This window comes from Syngnathus leptorhynchus, chromosome 10 (assembly GCF_054491065.1).
Source record: "Syngnathus leptorhynchus isolate UIUO chromosome 10, UIUO_Slep, whole genome shotgun sequence".
Lineage (NCBI taxonomy): Eukaryota > Metazoa > Chordata > Actinopteri > Syngnathiformes > Syngnathidae > Syngnathus > Syngnathus leptorhynchus.
In genome coordinates this window covers 11,596,623-11,620,375 of record NC_141204.1, presented here as the reverse complement: position 1 = coordinate 11,620,375, position 23,753 = coordinate 11,596,623, and the positions used below count along the sequence as shown (strand labels likewise).

Genomic DNA, 23,753 nt, shown 5'->3' with positions numbered 1-23,753 from the left:
GGATAAAAAATGTCAACAAAACAAACGTTGAGGACGGAAGCCGGCGAGGGAAGAGTAAATAATAAACAAGTGCGTTTTAAATAACTCATCGTTCTGTATTTATTGCATTAGAACATACATTTGTCATATATATATATATATATATATATATATATATATATATATACACACACATACACACACATACATACATACATACATACATACATACATACATACATACATACATACATACACACACACATACACAGTTATATTAGTTTATAAATGTGAATTTGTACACTACAATCTTGTAATATAACATGTTAGAAAATACTGCAAAAACATACCACTAAAAACAGATACCAAACAATGATTAATACATTTGTCTTGTTTGTTTTTGGCCACCAAGAACTTCAAAACAAGTTGGACCGAGATGAAGCTGTCCATGTCAGAATAGGGGCACACGTCATCATACATAGCTGAAGACAAATGAACACTTGGACCAGTTGTTTGCTGCCTCTCCACAACTAATATCTGTGATTCACATAGTGTATTTTTTTTATTTATATGTATTTTTCTGGTTTTAAAAGTTCAACACCAATCACACATGCAAATAAATTACATCTACCAGTGGAAGTGCTTCATTCGGCACTATTTATGTTTTTCCACACAACATTTTAAAGATGAGGCGGTATGTTGATCTTCTTCAACAAACATTGATAGAAACATCTATCTCGTAAATAATTTGTGCTTCTTTAGGAAAGCAATATGAACATTAAGATATCACATTTGAGTCAGCAGCTTGCAGAAACTGCCCAAATGAAATGGAGGTCGGAAGAGGATAGGAAACGCACAAACAGGTGCATCACCAGCCTAGTAAAATGATCTAAGGGAAACGGGCAGATTGAGGCGGGGCAGGGGTACATTTGGCTTGTACAAGTGATGGCGAGAGGCATCCAACAGATCCCACGATTGTCCTCTTGAATACACATCACTCAAAGTTGACATGCTCTGATCAGCGTAATTGCATAAGTCATTTTTATTTGACCAGAAAATATCTATATATATTTTTATCATTTTGATAAAGATTCTCAGTCACCCATTATAATCCCAAACTCTTGAATCACAACTGGAATCTTTTTTTCTTGATTTTTGCAAATGTTCAAAAGTTGAGTTTTCTGCAATTATGCTGCTAGGCTAGTGATAATTTTTTCTGCTCTTTCAGAATTTCAAACCTGCACTCAACATAGGGCTGAACCATCAAAACGTTTTTCCAGAGTTTTCTCCCCCCTTCACTTAGAAAAGCAGATGATAGTGACACTCAAAACAGATTTTGCCTTTGTTTTCTCTTGAATTGATATCAACTCAATCTTCCACATTGAAATCAAATGACTTGCAGTTTTCTTTTCAAAATAAAAACAGAGCCATATTATATCAACAAAAGCAATGAAAGAGAATGTGAAGAAGTTTTTTAAGCCAAATTTCTGAATGTGTGCCTGTAAGGGGCGTGGCCTAGTGAGAGCGACCAGGAGTTGGAGTCGGGCGGCAGTCTTTTCATTTTTCATGAGACTGTCTGTCCTGTCCAATAAACATCTGGACGTGACTGTGGCTCTCCTTGCCCAAACGCCAGTGCATTACAGTCACTTAGCAGGAAATTTGCCATTTCCTATTCACTCAAGTGTTAGGATATCGGAAATTCGAGGACATCAAGTTGGTGGCTATTTAAGTAGTGAGTGCTTTTTGTTTGCCGTAGGTGTGATTATGTGTGTGAATGCTTGTCTGTGTATGCCCTGCAGTTGACTGGCTACCGGTTCAGGGTGTCCCCCGCCTACTGTCTGATAATAGACGGACGGACGAATAGATGAACTGCCCAATTCAATTAAGTTTTTCCCTGGTCATTGAATTTCTCCCTTTTTGTTGACCTTATCTCTCGCTCACTCACACACACACACGCGCACACGCAAACACACGCACACACACAAAACCCTGTGACCATTCATGAATAGAAATAGGCACGCACACAGCTTGTGAAAAGACACACCGGGTAGACATTTGGACCGCGCAACACGGCCGCCCGCTTGGCTAGCAGGAAGCTAAGACACTGTCGTCAAAAAGAGCGACAAGCTAGATGAAGCTGACATAGAAGTTAATACACGTCGATATGCGTGGAGCAGAGATCAAAGCAGCTTAATGATTATCTCTGTTTGATTGTGATGATTAACAACTCAATTACCAGTACAAAGTTAACACACTGTTTGAAGATGAACGGGATAAAACTCAGAGTGACTTTCAGATTTTCTTGTCTAAATCTTTTGTGTATTTTGTTCATTTTATCATTTTATTAGGCATTCATATCTATTTAGAAATATTTCCCGTTTGTAAAAGTAATTATTGAGTTTTGGTTGTTAAATATTTGGGTTTCTAGATTCTGCATTATTTTTTCTTGAGGGGGGGCATGCGCCTTGCTGCTGTTTTGGTTAGCAACAACGTTCAAACGGGCTGAACGGTCAACGCATGTCAAGTGTGTGTGAGTGCAAGAGAGCACAGCTTCCAAATACGGGCTGGACACCAGAGGAGATTTGAATTGATCAAAGATGGCAGATGACAACCAAAACTGCATTGTTGTCATTTTAAAAGCTGTCGTCCATTTCGGTAAAGACGCATCAGAATGTTTCAGGCCTCCTCACGTCACCTCTTATGATGGCGGGTACACTCAAGTATTTGATCTTTCAATCTAAGACAAGCATTTTCCTGACATGATTGATTTTCATCAGCATTTTAGAAATAACAAGATAAGATCTGCCATGTTCTCTGCTTTTGTCAATGTTGGCTAGTTGGGGTACGTACGCACCGAAAATCGGACCCAATTTCTGCGCTTTTCAAAGTCAGCTAAGGGCTGATTATCAGATGTCTGTGAAAGTGAATTTGGGGTGATTATCTGATGGTGTGTGGAGAGAGATTTTTCCAAATGTTATTTTCTCAGAGAGCAATGGTCAATTTGTTGACTATTTATGATTGTTGCTTCTTCCCAGTCAGTCTTGGTCACTACTACCACAGACATCTGGTTTCAGGGGAGGAGACTCATCATTAGTGGACGGCACACAATAAGAGAAGTGAAGACACACTTCCTTCCTTCCTTCCTTCCTTCCTTCCTTCCTTCCTTCCTTCCTTCCTTCCTTCCTTCCTTCCTTCCTTCCTTCCTTCCTTCCTTCCTTCCTTCCTTCCTTCCTTCCTTCCTTCCTTACCAACACCAATATGTGTACCCCTTAAAATGGAGCTAAGTAACTTAAACTATTCAAGTACTAGAGTAAAAGTGCCAATGTATTTGATAAGTCGAGTGACGTGTAGTTAAGTAGCACACCAAGGTCAACCAGACAGTTGCGTTGTCACACAGATGCTCCAATACAGTTTGAGCACAACAACGAGACATCAACTATATACATTGTGCGATTTTTTTTCTTCTTTTTTTCTGGTCGTATTTTCTGGAGGGGTTGCTCACCAATATGTTACTGCTAAAAGATGCGTGGAAGTGAAGCCGCAGATACACAAGTTGGGGCCGTTTGTGACGGGCCACCCTTGCTGTCTATCTGCAGCTCAGCACGGAGGCTAACGACTTGTCGAGAGCACCGAGGAGACTACAAAGGCTCCGGGGTGCCCAATGTGTTGTGAAATGCGTTATGGAGGCTGGCGGTCGTTACGATATGACGGTGGCCTCCGTCACGATGGCGGGGTCTTCGATGTCGGCCTTGCTCTGGACCATCCGCAGCTCCAGTTGGGGCGGACTGGGCCTCCGACCGGGACCTGCTAGTTCTGAGGAGAGAAAGACGGAGAAGACAATCAAGACTTTGAAAAAGATACAGAAATAAAATGTACAACATTAATAAGAATCTGAGCTACAGCAACAGCGGCATGGTGGCGCACTGGTTAGTAAAGGTGGGGGAAATTTCCGATTCTTAGATTAATCGCGATTCGGTCGTGGAAGAATCGAGAACGATTCGCAAACATCCAAATTCCATTTCTTTAAATATGCCAAGTAAAGCGGAATTAAAATACAGTAAGCGCATTCTCCGAGACGCTATGCGAAATGGACCGAGAGCACAGTGGCACACTCAGCACACTTCCGCAGTACACTCCTCCAGAAAAAAAAACAACAAACATGGCTGGGCCTGAGATCTTCAACCCACTTCGCTGAGAGATCTGACCTGCTCCTAAAAATTTAAAAGCAGACATTTTGGATTCTACAATGTTGACAGAGGAAAGGAATTGGACAAAAGCTACGTTGTATGCAAGATTTGTCGCGCTAAAATAAAATACTTTGGCAACACAACAAATATGAGAAGTCACACAGCACGATTCCACCCTACAGAGGTGGGAAGGCCGGCTGCTGCTGTTGCTACTAGCAGCCAGAGAACAATTGAGGATGCTTTGAGTAAGCTGCCAAACACATCGCAAAAGGCCAAGCGAATTACGAAAGCAACCGTACACTGTTGTAGAGAATCCGGGATTTCAGAGAATGATGTAAGCAACGGAGCCGAGATACGTATAGTGCCTTTGAGATGGTGAGCAGGTTTTTGGAGCAGCAGCCTGCCATCACCGCCACACTCCTCTCCCCTCAAGTGAGAAGATCAGAGAAAGACCTATGTACACTCACTGAGGCTAATGTCACAAATGCTGAGGATATCATAGCAGCCCTCAAGCCCCTGGAGGATGCAACAACGGTCAAGTCAACAGAGAGAAGCCCCACCATTTCTCTAATTGCTCCTCTGCAAGCTAAACTCCTCAATGAGACAAAGGACAGTCCTGGGATGTCTCCATTGGTCAGGGAAATAAAGAGAGCCATACACGAGGACCTCAGCAAAAGATACAGCAGCGAGCAGGAGAAGTAAACTCTTCAGATTGCTGCTGCCCTCGACCCTCGGTTTAAAAGCTTGCCCTTCCTGTCAGAGGAGAACAGAGAGGAGACTTATGACAGAGTGGCTGTTGAGGCTGCTGCACAACTCCAGGTAATTCTGCAATTTTTATTATATTGCATTATATAATATTCCCTGTAAAGTGTTACTCTGTGCATATTCTGCATAATATAACATTTATTTATTTTGTACATCATTCAAAATCAATTTCAATCATTTGTATCAAATGTCAATTTAACAATGAAGTTGTGATAAACATTTGAGCCTTTTTGTTTACACGTTTTCATTATTTGTTTACCTACAGCAAAATGAGCAAGACGACGAGGAACAAACACCTGCTGCAGGGGAAGAGGACCCACCAAACATAGACATGGAAGAGGAACACAGAGCTTTGTCATCTTCCCTGTTGGAGGATCTGCTGGGGAAGCACTTCACTCAAGCCGAAAGGCAGCCACAGCCCTGATCTGCCTACGCCAGGGCTCAAGAAGAAGTTAACAAGTACTGTACTCAAGAAGAAATTAACAAGTACTGTACTTGTACTCCAGCTCTCCGTCTCTCTGAGGACCCTCTTGACTGGTGGGTAAGGAATGCAGTACATTTTCCTCTTATTTCCAGGCTTGCCAAGAGGTACCTGTTAGGGTTTATAAACTATCTTGATCGTATGATTATGTTGGGATGTAGACTAGAATGAACTTTGTTTGAACCTTTTACCTTCCCGTGATTCTGAACAGTTGAACCATTCAGTTGTTGAAGCTCTCCAGGTGGTGTGGAGGCGTCCTTGTTTTGCTCCACTAGAATTTATGTCCACGGCCTCGTGGAGAGATAGACTGGGACCCTCCCAAGTGGTTAATCATTTGTTGAGGTGCCCACTACACATGTCAAATGTCACCCCCACCTTGGCTGACTCTCACCCCCACCCTTCTTCTCTCAATAAAGACTCTCTTGCATGACTGCAACGGCAGACTTTGTTCGGACATTGCTGTATCTACAGTAACGAACAAATTCTCCACTTGCAAGTGTTCAAAGGGCATACTGTCTCCCGTGTGGTTCTTGCAAATTAAGTTAGAGTTAGAACATCTCTAACATTTTGGTGCCGTGACCCGGATCCCACATACCCACTGCTGATCGACGGAGGACGACGTGCTGCATTGTCGACAAGCCAGCGTCCATTAGGAGGACCTGGTAAAGGAAAGACCTGGCAAGAAAATTCTTCGCTGGGCCAGCATCTTAGGTCTGCCTTCGTCGGACAACAGTGGATTGACGGGATCCGGCAGTGCAACGAACCAGGGAACAAGTAAGTTAAAGCCCTAAGTGTAAACGCGTAAGGTGCACGGAATGTAGCTTGGGTTTAAGTCCCAGTGGAAGGAACAGACTAAGGAAAACAGAGCTTCCTTTTCATTCATTGAAGAGGTGCGTAGATTCTTCTTTGTCTGTTCTTCCAAGCTGCAGGATCTAGCTTGGGTTTAAGTCCCAGTGGAAGGAACAGACTAAGGAAAACAGAGCTTCCTTTTCATTCATTGAAGAGGTGCGTAGATTCTTCTTTGTCTGTTCTTCCAAGCTGCAGGATCTAGCTTGGGTTTAAGTCCCAGTGGAAGGAACGTGCTAAGGAACACAGAGCTTCTTTTTTGTGATTCAAAGAAGGGTGTAGATTTTTCTTTGTACGTTTTTCCGAGCCATAGAACAGCTTGGGTTGGAGTCCCAGTGGAAGGAACAGGTTGAAAAAAAAAAAAAAAAAGACAGAGCTTCTTTTTCTTAATTGAAGAAGGGCGTGGATTCTTTTTTTTTGCCTGTTTTTCTGAGCTGTTTGCATGAAAGTTGTGTGGTTGAGAGTGTGAATGGTAGGATAAATTGACAAAAAAAAACAGTACTAGCAAAAACCAACGGCAATACACAGGCTAGTAATTTTGTTGAAGGGTAAATTTAATCCTGCATTGAGGATCCTCAAAAAAGTAAAACAAAAAAAAACAAAAAAAAATTGAATAAAAAGTGGAAAAATCTAAAAATACCAAGTTAAGATGGGAAATAAAAACGATAAATCTCTAGCCCTTGAAGGTGATGAGAAGTCCATCCCATTAACATTTGAAAAAGATTTTAGGGTGCATAATGGCATCCCATCCAATGACGCAGCTGAGAGTGCTTATCAGCAACAGCTAAAATATGCGCTCCTCAATGGTTCCCCACCTGAATTAGACAACAGGGTGCGGAAACACTTGGTGGAAACACACACTGCTTGTGTTACAACAACCATGCAGTGGGCCAGAGACGCTGACAAAGTGATCAAGAAAGGCAAAAGGTCCGATGTATTTCATCTAGATGATGATGATAATCATGAAGATGAAGATGCAACAGTCTTCTTCCAAAGTTCCCAATGGGGCAGAGGAAGAGGTCAATGTCAGCAAGGTCGCAGGCCCCCATATGGTTCAAAACCCCCACCAGATTCTGACAAGTGTTGGAACTGTGGGAGACGAGGACACTTTGCAAGAGTGTGTCGTTATGCAAAACGAGACCAATCAAATTCTGACAACTGTTGGAACTGTGGGAAACGAGGACACCTTGCAAGAGTGTGTCGTTATGCAAAACGAGACCAATCAAATTCTGACAACTGTTGGAACTGTGGAAAACGAGGACACTTTGCAGAGAGTGTCGTCAAGCAAAACAAGACCAATCAAAGAGTGGAGCGAGGGGCAAAGGAAAAGCCAAATTTTCAGTAAAACGGGCTTCCTCCTCTTTGACCTCTCATGCTCCTACTTTTGGTTTAAAAACATTTTTTTAGGTTATTAGAACTCCTGTACATACGATAAAATTATGAAAATGCTGATTGTATGCCCGGCAAATGACAAGGGGTCAAATTATGTCTGCACACTGAAGTTAAAATTTGCAAATCAAGTGGTAAAGTAATACAACTTGTTTCTAAAAGATAAATAGAAAAATTAGAGTGTGCTGTCCTCGCGTGCGTGGGTGGAACCAGCTTCATGATCGACCGCAAGAACTGGCCAGCTTGCGACAAATCATTGTTGCCAGGTCCCCTCCCCTCGCACCGAGAGCTGTGCACGTGTGAGCATATTTGTTAAACTGATAAAATTGGCTAAACCTGTGTACAAAAGAAATTTGTTAGACTGTGGTCTATCCAATTTGCACCGCAGAACAGGAACAATTTCGAAGACTTAAATAAATAAATAAATAAATAAATAAATACATAAGAGAAGAAAAGAAAGGAATCTGTTTGTAGACAGAAAACTGGTTTACACTAGTGCTCATTAGTGTCTCACCCTGATGACAAATTCGACAGACAGAGAAAACATGTTTTCTAGAATTGGATGAAGCAAAATTGTGGATTGTACACATTTCAAAATTGAATTTAAAAAAAAAAAAAAAAAAAAAAAATCTGATTAATTTGCAAGATGTGTTTTTTTTATGTGTTGAGTTTTTTGTTTTTTTTAGACTGGTGAATTGTTCTATCGGAAACATTAGGATAGGGATTGTGTTGAGAATGGTAAATGAATGTTGTGTGGAGGACTTGGATAGCTTGAGACCAATGTGTTGAAAAGACTCCTCTTTGGTGACTGTGTGTGAGACGCAAATGAGCAGGGACGAATGATTTCCTGAATGAAAGAAAAGTATTGGTTGAATGGTTGAAGTTGTTGGAGACTACTATGGGAAATTGGTAGAGCAGCTTGGACAAAAGAGTGCTTTTGTGCAAGTAAAATGCTAAGAAAACAAAAACAAAATAAACCCAAAGAAAAAGTTGTTGCTAATTACTAACGAAGTTATGAGGAAGTGGTGTGGGTGTTTAGAAGGGCACGCGCTTATGCGGTTCACTGGCTCATCAACATTTGTTTGACTGATCAAAGGAATCATTTGCTACAGGACTTAACATCCAAATCTAACCGGGATCAGAGAATCTCCTTTAAACCAGAAGGCAATAAATGGCCCCTGTCGTAAATGATCTTTTGTCAGGAGGGATTATTAGGAAGTGCTCAGATTCTCCTTGCAACACTCCTATTTTTCCAGTCCAAAAGGCCAACAAGGTTGATTGGGGAGTGATACAAGATTTACGAGCAGTAAATGAGGCAATACAAACAAGAGCACCTAATGTGCCTGACCCACACACACTTCTGTCCATTTTGAAACCAAACCAGAAGTTTTTCACAGTGATTATTCTTAGCAATGCATTTTTCTCAGTGCCAATCCACCCAGACTCGCAGTTTTGGTTTGCGTTTACCTTTAAAGGACAAAGTGATACGTACACCAGATTGCCGCAGGGATTTGCTGATAGTCCAACTATTTTCACTCAAGCTATCATGGCATGTTTGGCTGATTTTCAAATTTCGAACAAAAGCCAACTTCTAGTTTATGTAGATGATCTCTTGATAGCCTCTGAAACTGAAGCTGCTTGCAAGGACGACTCCTTAGCTTTGTTACACTATCTCTGTAAAGCAGGGAATAAAGTAAGCAAAAATAAACTACAATGGGTCAAACAGGAAGTGAACTATTTAGGTCACACGTTGTCAGCTGCTGGAGGACAGATACAAAAAAAAAAAACAGAAAACAAATCATTGGTGGATACAGATAATATCCACCGCATCAATGACAAACCTGTTTTACCAAAATCACTTTTTAAGGCAGCAGCAATTGCGACACATGGGCCTTGCCATGTGTCGACAGGAGGGATGAGGTCAATTAACTACCTTTGGTTTAGATTCTTACTTAAAAAAAAAAAAAAACTTTTTGTAAAGCATGTCCTGTTTGTGTGAAACATAATCCTCAAGAGAACATGAGACCTAAGAGAGGCTCATTTCCAAAACCGTCTTACCCATTCCAAATCATGCACATAGATTTTATTGAACTCACACAAAGTGGACCTCACAAATACTGCCTAGTGATGATTGATGCATTTTCCAAATGGGTTGAAATAGTTCCATCTAAATGAGTAGATGCCTTCACAGTGGCACCCATCCAGTGCAGGCCTGGTTGAACGAGCAAACGCTACTACCAAAAGCAGGTTGAAAAAATGCATGGAATCAACAGGCAGAGCCTGGCCAGAGTGCCTAGACTTGGTGAAACTCTATATGAGAATCACCCCCAATTCAGAAGGACTAACGCCTTTTGAAATCATCCATGAGAGACCATATAGACTACCCTTGTTCACTCCAGATTTGCAAAAAGCAGATGAAGAACAGACCATGGCAGATTACATGATCAGAACGTTTAAAATGAAAGATGTGTTAAATACAAATTTACTGCCGCCTAGTCTTCTCTCCCCACAGGTTGACAACCTCATTAAGCCAGGAGACTGGGTCTACATCAAGGTCATCAAAAGAAAGAACTGGGCCAGCCCGCGGTGGGAGGGACCATTCCAAGTCTTGCTGACTACCCCCACTGCAGTAAAGATTGCTGAACGGCCCAGCTGGATTCACCTCAGCCACTGCAAGTTGCAGAGAGTGCTGGACCCCTCATTCGGAGTGGTGGGGAAGTTCCGACTTCAAAGGGGTTTCATCGCTTAGGGTGGAACGTCTCAACGTCGGTGAAGAATTCAGCGATCCCCACTCCGCTAGGCGAGGAGATGTCCCGGTGTCTCTGCCATCCTAGTAGCAACGGAATTCCATATGCCAGGTGGATTCTATGCTGCGCTGTGGTTGGAGTGTGCTATGGTTTGTGGGCTCATCTGAATGGACCAATGGACAGTGTCATTCGTGGAAGAAGATGGTCACATGATGAGAATTTCGAGGACTGGTCATGGGACCCCAGAAACCCATACGAAACCAACGCTTGGTACCGATATGTGAAGTTCAGTGTGAGAGCTCACACACAGGAGGGATGCTATGTGTGTTCCAAACTCCCTCCTTCCTCCACGCAAGTTCACTTGGAGGCGAGAGCAATGAATGTCACTGAAGCAAAATGTATGGCATCCATAGGAGGAATTGGATATCAACACCGTGCTGTCACAGTCAGTGATGCCGACCCTTTCCGCCCTGGACTTGCAGACGGTACCTGTGATCAGCTTTTCTGGACAAATCTCAATGTGACTGTTAAAGGACGAACATTGCCGCAAGTGGCCTACACAGAGAGACCAGCTGGAGTGAACTATACATGTTACATCCAAGGAAACAAGACCCACAAATGCATCAACGACGACTGCTCTCCAGGAGGAAACTGGATGGGAGCTTTGGACATCACCGCTGAGTGTCAGGATAAGAGAGCCATTTCAAGTGGTGAGGGATCTCCCACCGATATGGCTGCGCCATCTAACGGGACCTACTTCATACAGAATGGCTGGTGGCTTTGTGGTCACAAGGTTTATCCGATGCTGCCCGCCAACTGGACAGGAGTGTGTGCTCCAGTGTGGGTGACAGACCACACTTACAGGATACAACATCATCAGCTGACGACAGCACACAACTCTTCTGGACGTCGACGCAGGGCTGTTGCAACCTTTGACCCTCATGACCCTGTCTGGGGTGCGAACGTGCCAGATGATCATAAAATATGGTCCGTCAGAGACAAAGTTGTTCATGCGCTTTTTCTTTGGATCGGAGTTGGAAAACAAGCACTCTACATCGAGACACTGAACTATCGTTTCCAATCGTTTGTGAATCTCTCGCTGCAGGTCAATGATGGTCAAAACAGAGAGATTGAGGCTATTAGGCTAATGGTCGTACAAAACAGGATGGTTCTGGACTTGATGACTGCAGCGCAAGGTGGTGTGTGCCACATTATTGGGACCTCCTGTTGCACATACATACCAGGAGAAAATGACACACACATCAACGACGCCATGAATTCACTGAAGAACTTACAGCAGGCCATGTCAAAAGACAAAGTCCCACACCAATGGGATTTCTTTTCGTGGCTATTCTCTGGCAACTGGTGGCAACTGCTGTTGAAATTGGTGGCTCCTGTGCTTTTTGTGCTTGTGTTGATGTGCTTATTTACAACTTGTGTTATCCCGTGTTTGAAGTCTGCTGTATCAAGATTTTTGTCTTCTACCATAGCACAAGTGCAAATATAACATATCAGACATGTCAAATGTGATGACTATGACGGCTGAACAAACACGAGCAGTTTTTGTCTTGACTGTTATTGATAACATTATGGTCGCCTAAGGCAGAGGGACCGTGTGAGACTTTTCCTGCATTATAACATCTTGCCGCAGGTTTTTCACTCACACACTAGCATGTTTTACAGAAACGTAATGATTTGACCATCGAAAATGCTTCGCAAGTGATGGGTACAATGATGTGCTGTTTCTGTGTTTTTATGTTATTGTTATTTTTCTTCATTATATTTTCTTACTTATGTTTTATTGATCGGGGTGAGCATAATCATATGATAAACAGGAGGGATATGTTAGGGTTTATAAACTATCTTGATCGTATGATTATGTTGGGATGTAGACTAGAATGAACTTTGTTTGAACCTTTTACCTTCCCGTGATTCTGAACAGTTGAACCATTCAGTTGTTGAAGCTCTCCAGGTGGTGTGGAGGCGTCCTTGTTTTGCTCCACTAGAATTTATGTCCACGGCCTCGTGGAGAGATAGACTGGGACCCTCCCAAGTGGTTAATCATTTGTTGAGGTGCCCACTACACATGTCAAATGTCACCCCCACCTTGGCTGACTCTCACCCCCACCCTTCTTCTCTCAATAAAGACTCTCTTGCATGACTGCAACGGCAGACTTTGTTCGGACATTGCTGTATCTACAGTAACGAACAAATTCTCCACTTGCAAGTGTTCAAAGGGCATACTGTCTCCCGTGTGGTTCTTGCAAATTAAGTTAGAGTTAGAACATCTCTAACAGTACCTGTGTATTCCAGGCACCAGTGTTGCTGCAGAACGAGTTTTTTCGACTGCAGGAGACATCATCACTGCACAACGCAGCGCACTTTCATTTGAGCATGTGGATCAACTCCTGTTCTTATACAAGAACTAGAGTTCAAATGTTCATGCATTTCCATTCCAATGGATATTTCCATGAAGGTCAATAAAATATAATGGAAATTAATTCAACTCTTTGTTTCTTATTACAAATACAATGTTTTTTGAACTGCAAGTGATGAATGCTCATTCAGTGACACAAAAAGAAATGTGGAAAAAGTGCATCATATACATAAATTAAAAATGCATCAATAATCGTTTTATAATCAAATTGTAGGATTGGCCAGAGGAAACCCACGTGGGCACGGGGAGAACATGCAAACTCCACACAGGGAGGGCCGGAGGTGGAATCGAACCCACACCCTCCTAACTGTGAGACGGACGTGCTAACCAGTAGGGGTGGGAATCGTGAGGCACCTCACGATTTGATTACGATTCAGAGGCTATGATTCAATTATAAAACGATTATTGATGCATTTTCAATTTATGTATATGATGCACTTTTTTCACATTTCTTTTTGTCTCACTGAATGTGGCTTTTATGCATTGCTCTTGTTTGAAGCACGTGTTGCTTTCAGCTCCCACTCATCGGTTATGAAATGCGCAGTTAGAGTAACAAATGACTCGGTGCTACAGACGTCCACGCATCACATGTAACGACGACTTGGTCTGCATTCGATAGCGATGATGTTATTTCTGCTTTAGTCTGCTTGTAGAGTGCCGGGACGGCCGTGTCGGTGAAATAGCGTCGGTTGCAAACCCATTGCAATGAATTCCACAATGCCTTTCGTAATTCGCTTGGCCTTTTGCGATGTGTTTGGCAGCTTACTCAAAGCATCCTCAATTGTTCTCTGGCTGCTCGTAGCAACAGCAGCAGCCGGCTTTCCCACCTCCTCTGTAGGGTGGAATCGTGCTGTGTGACTTCTCATATTCGTTGTGTTGCTAAAGTATTTAATTTTAGCGTGACAAATCTTGCATACAACGTAGCTTTTGTCCAATTTATTTCCTCTGTCAACATTGTAGAATCCAAAATGTCTGCTTTTAATTTTTTAGGAGCAGGTCGGATCTCTCAGCGAAGTGGGTTGAAGATCTCAGGCTCAGCCATGTTTGTTGTTTTTTTTCTGGAGGAGTGTACTGCGGAAGTGTGCTGAGTGTGCCACTGTGCTCTCGGTCCGTTCTGCATAGCGTCTCGGAGAATGCGCTTACTGTATTTTAGTTCCGCTTTACTTGGCATATTTAAAGAATCGGAATTTGGATGTTTGCGAATCGTTCTCGATTCTTCCAAGGCCGAATCGCGATTAATCTAAGAATCGGAAATTTCCCTCACCTTTACTCCAAATTGTCCCTAGTTGTGAGTGCGGATGGTTGTTCATCTCTGTGTGCCCTGCATTTGGCTGGCAACCAGTTCAGGGTGTCCACCTCCTACAGCTCAATGACTGCTGGGATAGGCTCCAGCACGCCCGCGACCCCCGTGGGGACAAGTGGCATCGAAAATGGATGGATGAGCTACAGCAGGGAAGAATCCCACTGACTTCAATAGCGGGAATTTTGGGACCGTTACAAAACTATTATTTCTTTATGACTCTTTTTGTTTTTTTACAATTGTCGTCAATTATACGGCGATTTTCACGGACGGACTGTCTGTCTGGTTTAAAAAACATTAATAGCCGTGAGGGTGCACAGTCTTCAGTAAGTTTTTTACCTTACCGTGAGCGTACGAGATGGTCCTCTGAATGACGTGATGCATCACCGAAAACGTTTTCTCACATGCCGTCTGATGGTCACAAGAGTGGACAGAGAAGAAAAGTATTGTGAGACTTTGGCAGAGTGAGAAATGAAGAAAGGTGGAGTTGACAGCCATCAGTTGTTCCACTCTTCTAGGATTTTCTACACACTTGAAATTGGTGACACCACAGCGAGTACTCATTTGTTGGCCATCGCAATTTTGGCCTGTTCTACAGCCGCTTCTCTTTTCTCTGAGGGACCTTGTCCAACCACTGATTGGTGAATTCACTGGTTAAGAGCCGTGTCTGGTGAATTAATCGGTTAAGCGCCCTGTCCCAATCAGTTGGTCCGCACGAGAGGAGGCGTAGGTACCTTGAGGTCATTTGGGTAGTGGTGCGTCCACGCCAGCAGCATGGCGGCAAACAAGTCGCCCGTGCCGACAAAGACGGCGTCCACTTTGGGAACTTCTATTCTGACCCTCTGTGTGCTTCTGCTGCCGTCGGGACGAACTAAACGCAGAGCCAGGATTTACTTTTGTCTCCTCGATCGATCAATCAATCGATCGATCAATGGAGGTGAAGTGGCACCTACCGTGACGCTGGCTGCCCAGCGACACCAGGAAGCGATCGCCCAGTCTGGCGGGTAGATCCGACGAGGTGATGACCACAGTGTCCGGGCCCATGGCATGCAGCAGGTCCATCACCTGCGCACAAAACAGACATTTCCAAAGTGTCTTGTCCAAAAGTACAGAACGTTTGTCATAAATGGAGGTTTCCGCTCACCTCCACAGCATCTTTCTGCGTGCTGATGTTCTTCCCCGTCAACAGTCTGAAAATTAGAAGGAAAAAATTGGTGCCAGGGTATGATGGAACCTGTCGTATTTCTTTTTTTTTTTTACCATATGGGCACATTTCTAAAGATAACTTTCAAGTGTCATTTGTTGCAGACAACCAAAAATGAATGCAGATATTGTTGGAGCGATCACGGAAAATCATGACGGCTACAAGAATGAGTGAAACGCGGCACAACTTACTCAGCCTCAAACTGGTTAGGCGTGATGATGTCTGCAACAGGAACCACCTTGTTCTTGTACACCGGGTAGAGATTCTGAGGGACGTACTGTCAAGACATTGACAGCCATAAGATGAACACAAAAGCCTAAGACTCAGACAAACAAAGCAGCGGCAACCCACCATGGAGCCGTGGTCCCCCAGCACCGGGTCGCACACTGCAACCACAAACATACGTGCGCTCAATTGGAATCCCTCAATTGTGAGCTCCCTTGAGTGCTATGCGCAAGAATCACTAAGCACAGTTCAGCTTGGAACTTTAAAAAGGTTTTGAGGTATCAAAGTTTTGAGAGTTCTTGATCTCAAAAATGACCACTCACCATATACCAAGTTTGGATTGGCTCTCTTCAGCTCCTGAACAATATCCACCACCATCTCCAGGAAGGATGTGTCCCTGGTGTAGCCTGAACACACACACGCACAATCTGTACAGGCGGCAAACAAACATGATCGCCAGCAGCCGCTCGGCACGCACGCACCTGTCAGAACATAGTCATACTGGTGCACGTTGTTGAGCTTGATGCCTTCGTAGAGAACGTGCAGCTCGTCAGCCGTCAGCACTTGGCCCTTCCAGTGCGAGTAACCTGACCGAGAAGGAGGATCTCATGAGTCGCACGCACTGCACTGGAGTCACATTTGTTGATTGACTGGCAGATGGCAACAGGACCTTTTTTTTTTTTTCACATTTAATGTGTGCCCGTATGCACACACGGAGATGGTTGAGCAAACACATTCAAGGACGAATTGACACATGCACAAAGGAAAACACACACAAAAAAAGCTACATACAAAGGGAAACACACTGACACAGACAGAGACACACACAAACAGGGACAACCACACACGGGCGCACATACACACACACACACACACACACACACACACACACACACACGGAGACAATGAAACGGACAAGGAGATAAATGTGTGACTTGAATTAGTTCAGTTTGTGTGTGCGTGCGTGTCTGCTGCAGGCTGGTGTCGCAGCTCCAGGTGAGTCACAAGCGAGTCACGTGTTGGGGAGGAGGGGGGGCTCTGGTTGCCAAGCAACACGGCAAGAGAAAGCCAGAGGGGCTGAGAAGGGACGTGAGCAGCAGGAACGCCGTGCCTGCACGTGTGTGTGCGTCTGAGATGATAGCATCACTTGCTACAGTGGCAGTTGACAACGTCATCCTCCGTGTCCTCCCGCTTCTTTACCTCCTCTCAAGTCTGAGCTGAAGGGTACTTATCATTATTACTGACAAGTACAAATTTCAAATCCACCCCAAAAGAGCACGCTTTTGTCAAATTCATTTTCAGACGTCACTCAAGACGTTCCTGAGCCATTACCCTTTGCAATTGTAAAAGTTAAAGCTATTCACTGTTTACGGTGGCAACTCCGGGAGTGAGTCGAATCGGGCCTAAACACGTGCCCACAACAGTCAATGGGGAAGCTAGCTGAAGTTGGTCGTGAGTTGTATTTCTTCTCTTGTGACTAATCACTATTCCCTCTTGACCATTTCAGCAGTCTGGATGTGGTGTGGCACCGTACTGCCTCTCACAGGCCAGTATGGGTTCTCCAACAGTGCCGTTTCGGTGTGTTTTCATTCCCATGGGCCTTACACGCTGGCCCTTATAACTGCAAGCAGTCGAATAATGTGAAAGAATGAAAATGCCTTTTGTCTCCTTGTCTGTCAACAGCAAGATCAGCATTCATTCAAACAGGGAACAACAACAACAACCAACTGATGTTTCAAATCTCTGCCAACTATCCAAGCAGGTGACCACTACACACAGCAAAAAAGGTTGAAACCGCCATTCTTCTTACCGGTGTGGTTGGAGAACTGCACAGAGTTGATGGAGTCCACCTCAAAGCCCAAAACCTGCGAGGAGACACACACACACAGACAAAGAGGATTTGTTTTAATTTATAAGATAAATATTCAAATTTGGAGAAGGGCCACAATGAGTCAATATTACATCAGCGCCAATAAAAAGCCCATCCTGACCCGCTCATTGACAGATGCAGGAAGATTGCAAATTCAAATCGAGTATTGTGACAATCATGCATCGTTGCCACTCGCGGCATGTAATGACAAGCATGCATCGCACTGCATGCCAACAATTCAGGAGGGGGAAAAAACACACACATTCAGCACATAGCGTGGAGAGACATGTACACGGTGGGCGGAAAGTAGCCCTACGCTTTGAAATTTGCCTTTTTTGGGGATGGTTTTTGCATGATATCCCTTATGGAAAATTGAGTCCAAAAATGCCTTAAAATTAGCGTAAAGCAGCACTTGATTCGTTCTCAATATAACATCCTCCACTCTTGAGCAACTGTGTCCCGTAATGGACTGTTTGACTTCAACAGGTTCCACTAAATATATGGGACCCGTAATGGAATGTTTGACCTTAACACGTTTCTAACTATGTGGTACCAATGTAAACACAAGTCGCCTACTGTTAAGAGCGAGTGAGCAGAAACCTTGAGAGGGAGGGAGGGAGGGAGGGAGGGGGAGAGAGAGAGAGAGAGAGAGAGAAAGAGAGAAAGAGAGAGAGAGAGAGAGAGAGAGAGAGAGAGAGAGAGAGAGAGAGAGAGAGAGAGAGAGAGAGAGAGAGAGAGAGAGAGCAGTGCGATATTTCTCGTGATGAACTGCAAGACACTGGCTAAGTCAGGACACTGATGTCGGTTTCAATGACTTTGCATCAATGATAACATGTCTTTGCATCAATGATAACACGAAGAAAAGGTGATGATGAGTCGTGAGTGATTGCCAGGAGGGAGATAAAACATCATTTTGGAGGCTTCCCAGGATGACAAACTCAAAACGGACATTGGTTAAAATAAAGAGAACCTGGCAACCAGCACGTCACGACTCGTTTGTGGGCAACCATAATAAACTTCGATTCTCGTTCTTTTCGTCACGACGTGCAATTAATATGGTAGCATTTTAAAGGGAAGAGATAAAAACAACACACACACACACACACACACACACACACAAAAACGAGCATCACACATGAAATGTCAGTCAAGGTCTCCTCTCGTCACATCATGGATGCGAAGAGGCAAAGGGGAGCTTGTGACTCGCTTGGTTTCTACCTGCAGCGGGAAAGAAGCGCTCTTGTTGCCCACATAACCCCGCACGACATGGCTCTGGATGGACAGGACGCGGCACTCCATGGCGCGACTCCCGGTGGTCAGCCAAGGAGGACAGACACAGGCGGATGCTAGCTTCACCACATGACGAGACCGAAGAGACAGACCGGCGCGCGCCTAGTCGCCTCCCGGATATTTAGCTTAATGTTAGCCTAATGGCTAATCGGAGGTGTGTCACGCGCATGTATGACGACGGCAAGATTGCGCGCGGATGGGCGTATGGCGATTGAGCCCCCGTTCTCGCGGGGATTTATTATTCCTTTAAATGTTTATAGAAGTTAACAGCTGACATAGTCCGTTCGTGAAATATCGTCTCTCACGCGCAGCCACTTGAAATTACTATAAATTAAACAGTTCGTGTGCCAATGCTTTTGGTGGCGCTGTTTGCTTCGCTATCACCTGAATTGCCGGGATCTAAAACCTAGACGAAGACGTTTTCGCAGCGCAAAATTTCAAAGGAAAAGCACATTTGCGTGGACGTGAGAGTATGTTTATTCTTAAAGACAAAAGACGGCAACAAGTACTTCTTAATAACCTGTAAGTTCGTGTCACAGAACTAGCAAAGGTGCTGTAGTCAAAAGTGGCGTATGGTTAGGTAACCTTTCTGAAGCACGGCTGAAAGACAGCAACTCTGAACCATCGTGTGTTTCAGTGTGACAAAATTTGCAGACATCCTTGTCTTGTCGAGTTCACATTAGTTAAAAGGCAGAAACTGTAGTGTTGTGGACTGTGTGGCTCCCTAAAACCCAATGACGCCATCTGTAAAGGGACATTCATGACCAACTTGGTCATTCCACAACTGTGGACATGAATGCATTTTCGCCGAATTGTAGAACTGGCGTGCCATCTGTTGGAATTTCAATACGTGTATATTTTCATTATGATAAATGTTGGTTGAAAGTAACCCGGGATAAAATAACGGGACTCCATAGCGATTGTGAAGGAGTCGTGACTGAGTGAAGTGGATTTGGCAACTCGCACATAAACAAGCTGCAGTCGAGGATTAGTGGGGAGGGGACTGCATATAAATGACGAATATAGCACAGCAATGCCGCAGAGTCGTGATTAGAAGACTAACGAGTCCAGCAGATGTCTCTAACTCCCCCTGCTGTTGTACTGGGGAAATTACTTGCTTGTATGTTCGTATATAAACGTACATACTGCACGTGTTCATTCTCTTGTTCAACAAGGGAAGCGTTTTAAAACAGGACAGTCACATGATTGTAATCAAATTCAAACTCTGCAAAAGATATAATGAAGGTTACTAACAGAAACCTAATAAAATAAAAAACTATTATTAAAAGGTACTAAGGCTCTTGGCTCTCTGCAAGAATGAAAGGGAATCAATTGTTGTTATGGGTAAAATGTTTTTGTTTTTTTATGAAAACACAAGCACATGAATTATTCTCAAATGCAATTACTTCCAGAGGTTAAAAAGTGAAAAAAGTAAAACCAAGTTAATGACCATCAAAGGCAAAACGTTTCATGACTTAAAAGTAATTCTTTTCTCATGGGTAAGAAAATTCTGATGCAAATACTGTGAGCATGTGGCTTGCATTACAACGCAAAACAATCGACATGTTGGTCCAACTGAAGTTTATTTTGAACTTTATTAACACTGAAAAGACAACAAGGTACACACATATTCATCTACAGTAGCGTGACGTCCGTCTTCTAGCGTCCAGCGGTCATATATTAACTCTTCAGTTTTCTCAGTAGTATTTCTATAGCAGCCGGGAAGGCAGACAGTATGAAAGGGTCATTAGCTTACTTTTAGTACAGTGTGAGAGGGTACGAGGGGGTCTCAGGAGGAAAATACAGGCTTAAGACATTTTTCTCATTGTGAAGATACACCACCCATATCTGTTTGGACAGTGGCTGGTCGCTAAGGTAACCGTCGGTTGTTTACAGTGTTGGGGAAACAGTACACAGCGTTCGTTCCTCTTTGAAATAACTTCAGTCCACTTTGAGCGTATGTATGTGTTGCGTGTGCGTGCATGTGTGTAACAACCTAAAGAGAGAGGTCGAATGTGTCACTGAATTGAAAAACTGACATCAAAACATCATAGTTCTAAAAAAATAATGGAGAAACAAATTCAACTAAATACCCTTATCAGTAAACGTAAGACAAATGTAATCCGCCGCATAGAAAAATAAAACAACTTCATATCCTTATGAGTGACCAAAAAAAGAAAAATGTAAATTCATAATTTTTGTTGGTACAAAGTGAGAGGGGGAAAACAGTTAACTATCCACATGGGTACAAAAGAAATGATAAATCGGTTATCCTCAACACTCGGTTTCTATCGCTGCTTACTGATTAGCGCTGTTAATATCTTCTGTTAAGTCTGTAAATTTCTCACATACGCAAAGATTGTCACTGGAGTGAGTATCTGGGGGGAGGGGATGATGGACAGCTAAATCGGAAGTCAAAAACAGCGCACAAAAAGCCCAACATTGCCTCGCATTGTGGCTTTCACAAGTTCTGCCCATCAAAATTGCGTTTGATGAACGTGAAGTTTTGTAAACGAGCTGCCTCGTGGTCCAATTTACCAGATGATTATTCAACATCTTCTGGTCAGTCAATAAATAACAAGAATAAGAAAGTCTCTCTTCCATCTTCAACCCAGGTCCAGTTGTGTCCAGTTGTTCCTGATAGAAAGGATCCTGGTGAAGGTTTTCAAGGCTCTTCGAATAGTTGAAGGTCCAACCTGACCACTATCTCGCCTGTGGGAACCTCATGCAGCAGCAAGCGCTTGGTGATTGGTCCTTTCGAGCCCTGGTCCTTCTTGATCTCGGCCAATCTTATCTCGGTCCGGCCCAGGAAGTCTGAAGGGGTAAAAAATAGGAGAGCAGGAGACACAGTGAACTCTCAGCGGATGGTGGCTTGTGCTATAAAGTGTAGAAACAAAATCTCAGGAAAAAACCCCCAAAAACAGATGAACTTAATTTGGAGTTAACCAGATACACTTAAAGTGGTGGTAGATGTGTGTGCTGACTTCGGAGTCACATTCAAAATTACATTTCACCCCCCCCCCCCCCCTCCATTGAGTTGTATATGATGGAAAAATAATAAAATAATTTATCCTGGTCTATTTTTTTGTATCACAAAAACTATCATTTGAACAAGGGCGTGTAAGATTTTTTTTATATATTGGTTGAAGTTGAATCTAAAACTGACACAAAAAACAAAGAACAAATTCAAATACCAACATTTTAACCAAATCATATGATTTAGTCTGCAGAAGTCCACTAGCTTAATGCTAACATACAGGAAATGACATAGATAGGCTAACGGAAATTAGCGTCGGCATCACTGTAATTGTGAACCTTCCGCTGCTGCTTTAACACATAGTTGCTTTTACATGGGACAGCAACATCCGTCAGGTATTAAATATCTGGAGTACCAACCGTCGGGTGAGAACTGGTCCCGTTCAAACACGGTAACGCACAGGACGTCCTGCTCCAAGTCCTTGATGAAAAACTGGCAGTTGGAGTTCCACTTGGGATTCAGCGTGTCCTGCCACCAAAAACACAACTCGCATAGCAAATAAATAATCCAAGTAGAAGTAAATCATCTTAACATCTAAAAAGAGCTAAGTTTCATTAAAATCCTAGATTTTTTAAAAATAATTCAATACACAGCTGAAACATTTCACACTAGATACATTGATATATTTACATACTATATTTATATGGTATAATATTTATTGTCACGCCGCCTATTGGGGCCCGTCAAATAAATCAATAAGCAACAAATTTGCCTTTACCTGCAGAGTTTTGGTGATGTGGCACTGCGAGCCCATGGTGACCTCACAGTAAGGGTTGCTCTTACCTGCCGCAAAAACAAAGGTCAAAGAGCGCACCCACGCTCTTTTCTGACCAAATGCCTTCTTGTAGTTGTTACCGTGCGAGCGACAAGGCTTGAGTTCGATTCCCTCCACGATGTTGACCATCAGCCTGCCGATGCCTGTTGCTCTCTGGGAACGCACTGTGGCCAGCGCAGCGTGGCGCACAATGTGAGAGGCCAGCACCAGCGGGTTACGACATTCAAAGAGTATCAAAGCCATACCTAGATAGGCCTTTTCTCGCTTCTTCTTCTCAGTTTCAATGAAGAGTTCGGAGGCCGCCTTGATTTTCTGGACCCACGCCGTCCTGCGTGCACGCACACACACGCGCACGCGCACACACGCACACACGCACACACACACACGCACGCGCGCACGCGCACACACACACACACACACACACACACACACACACACACACACACACACACACACACACACACACACACACACGAGGCTGCTTGCTCGAACCCCAAGTTGCTGACGCCTAAAGTTTTGCTTCAGCTCACCGCTCGTTGATGCTCTCGGCCCTGAGGGTGTAAACTCTGTCGATGTGCGAGATGTGGAAGAGGGGCTCGTCTCCCGACGGGTCCGTCGGCAGTTTCACCAGAACCTCGTTCAGGAAGATGGGCTGCACACACGTCACCTTCTGGTTATAACATTCAATGTCATTGTTTCAAAAGAAGGTTTGTTGGTCACGACACCACAGTTTTTGTTTTTTTTTAAGGGAGAAAAAGGTTTATCACGATGTCGTTTTGTAAGAGGTAGCAGTATCGACGATGGAGTCACGATTTTACGACCATGAGTGACCATGACTATGAGTGAGCGTGTTTGTGTTGCGTGAGTTCTGACCGTCTTGTACATGCGGTACTGCAGGTGCGTTTTGGCCGAGAAGACTTTGTCGGATCCGGAAGAGCCCAGAGGCTTGGTGACCTGCGGCGCAGACGACAAGGGCCGTTCAGACAGAAGAGGAGACTCAGGATGCGACAGGGACGGAATCGCGCGTCACCTGCGTCAGCAGCAGGAAGTCGTTGAAGAGGAAGCCGTAGAGCTCTTTGCTGCTTTTGGCTTTGAAAAGTTTGCCGCTGTGAAGGAACTTGCGGGGACCCAAACAGTTGGTCACAGAGTTGAAGACCAGTTGCTGCAACATTTTGCAACAGAACTTAACGTCACTAACGTCACGTCGTCTATTTTCAAACT

General features: G+C 43.8%; 2 protein-coding genes across 14 annotated transcripts in view; both read right to left on the bottom strand.

The window, feature by feature from the left end:
• Positions 1-108: 108 nt before the first annotated feature.
• On the bottom strand, positions 109-19,074 carry LOC147050456 (pyridoxal kinase-like). Of its 2 annotated transcripts, none has more exons than XM_085921791.1 (11): positions 18,649-19,074; positions 17,371-17,425; positions 16,043-16,147; positions 15,884-15,967; positions 15,687-15,721; positions 15,527-15,612; positions 15,276-15,321; positions 15,085-15,196; positions 14,866-15,002; positions 14,476-14,542; positions 109-3,792 (listed from the first exon to the last, which is right to left on the bottom strand). In XM_085921791.1, exons 1-11 carry the CDS (start codon positions 18,727-18,729, stop codon positions 3,677-3,679), a joined length of 924 nt encoding a protein of 307 aa, XP_085777917.1. In that variant the 5' UTR covers positions 18,730-19,074; the 3' UTR covers positions 109-3,676. The 2 variants fall into 2 exon arrangements, with proteins under 2 accessions (XP_085777917.1, XP_085777918.1); XM_085921792.1 differs by having other exon boundaries at positions 3,675-3,792; positions 14,471-14,542.
• Positions 19,075-20,780: 1,706 nt separating this feature from the next.
• Positions 20,781-23,753, bottom strand: part of itsn1 (intersectin 1 (SH3 domain protein)) — a 29,301-nt gene continuing 26,328 nt past the window's right edge. For 8 of the 12 annotated variants that reach the window (XM_085921423.1, XM_085921415.1, XM_085921416.1 and 5 more), the window contains 7 exons: positions 23,563-23,694; positions 23,406-23,486; positions 23,063-23,184; positions 22,778-22,860; positions 22,476-22,696; positions 22,117-22,225; positions 20,781-21,534 (listed from right to left, as the gene is read on the bottom strand). In XM_085921423.1, the coding sequence (XP_085777549.1) occupies positions 21,386-21,534; positions 22,117-22,225; positions 22,476-22,696; positions 22,778-22,860; positions 23,063-23,184; positions 23,406-23,486; positions 23,563-23,694 (897 nt within the window). In that variant the 3' untranslated portion in view covers positions 20,781-21,385. Of the gene's footprint in view, positions 21,535-22,116; positions 22,244-22,475; positions 22,697-22,777; positions 22,861-23,062; positions 23,185-23,405; positions 23,487-23,562; positions 23,695-23,753 lie in introns of all 12 variants that reach the window. The other 4 variants (XM_085921421.1, XM_085921426.1, XM_085921427.1 and 1 more) reach the window with 2 other exon arrangements.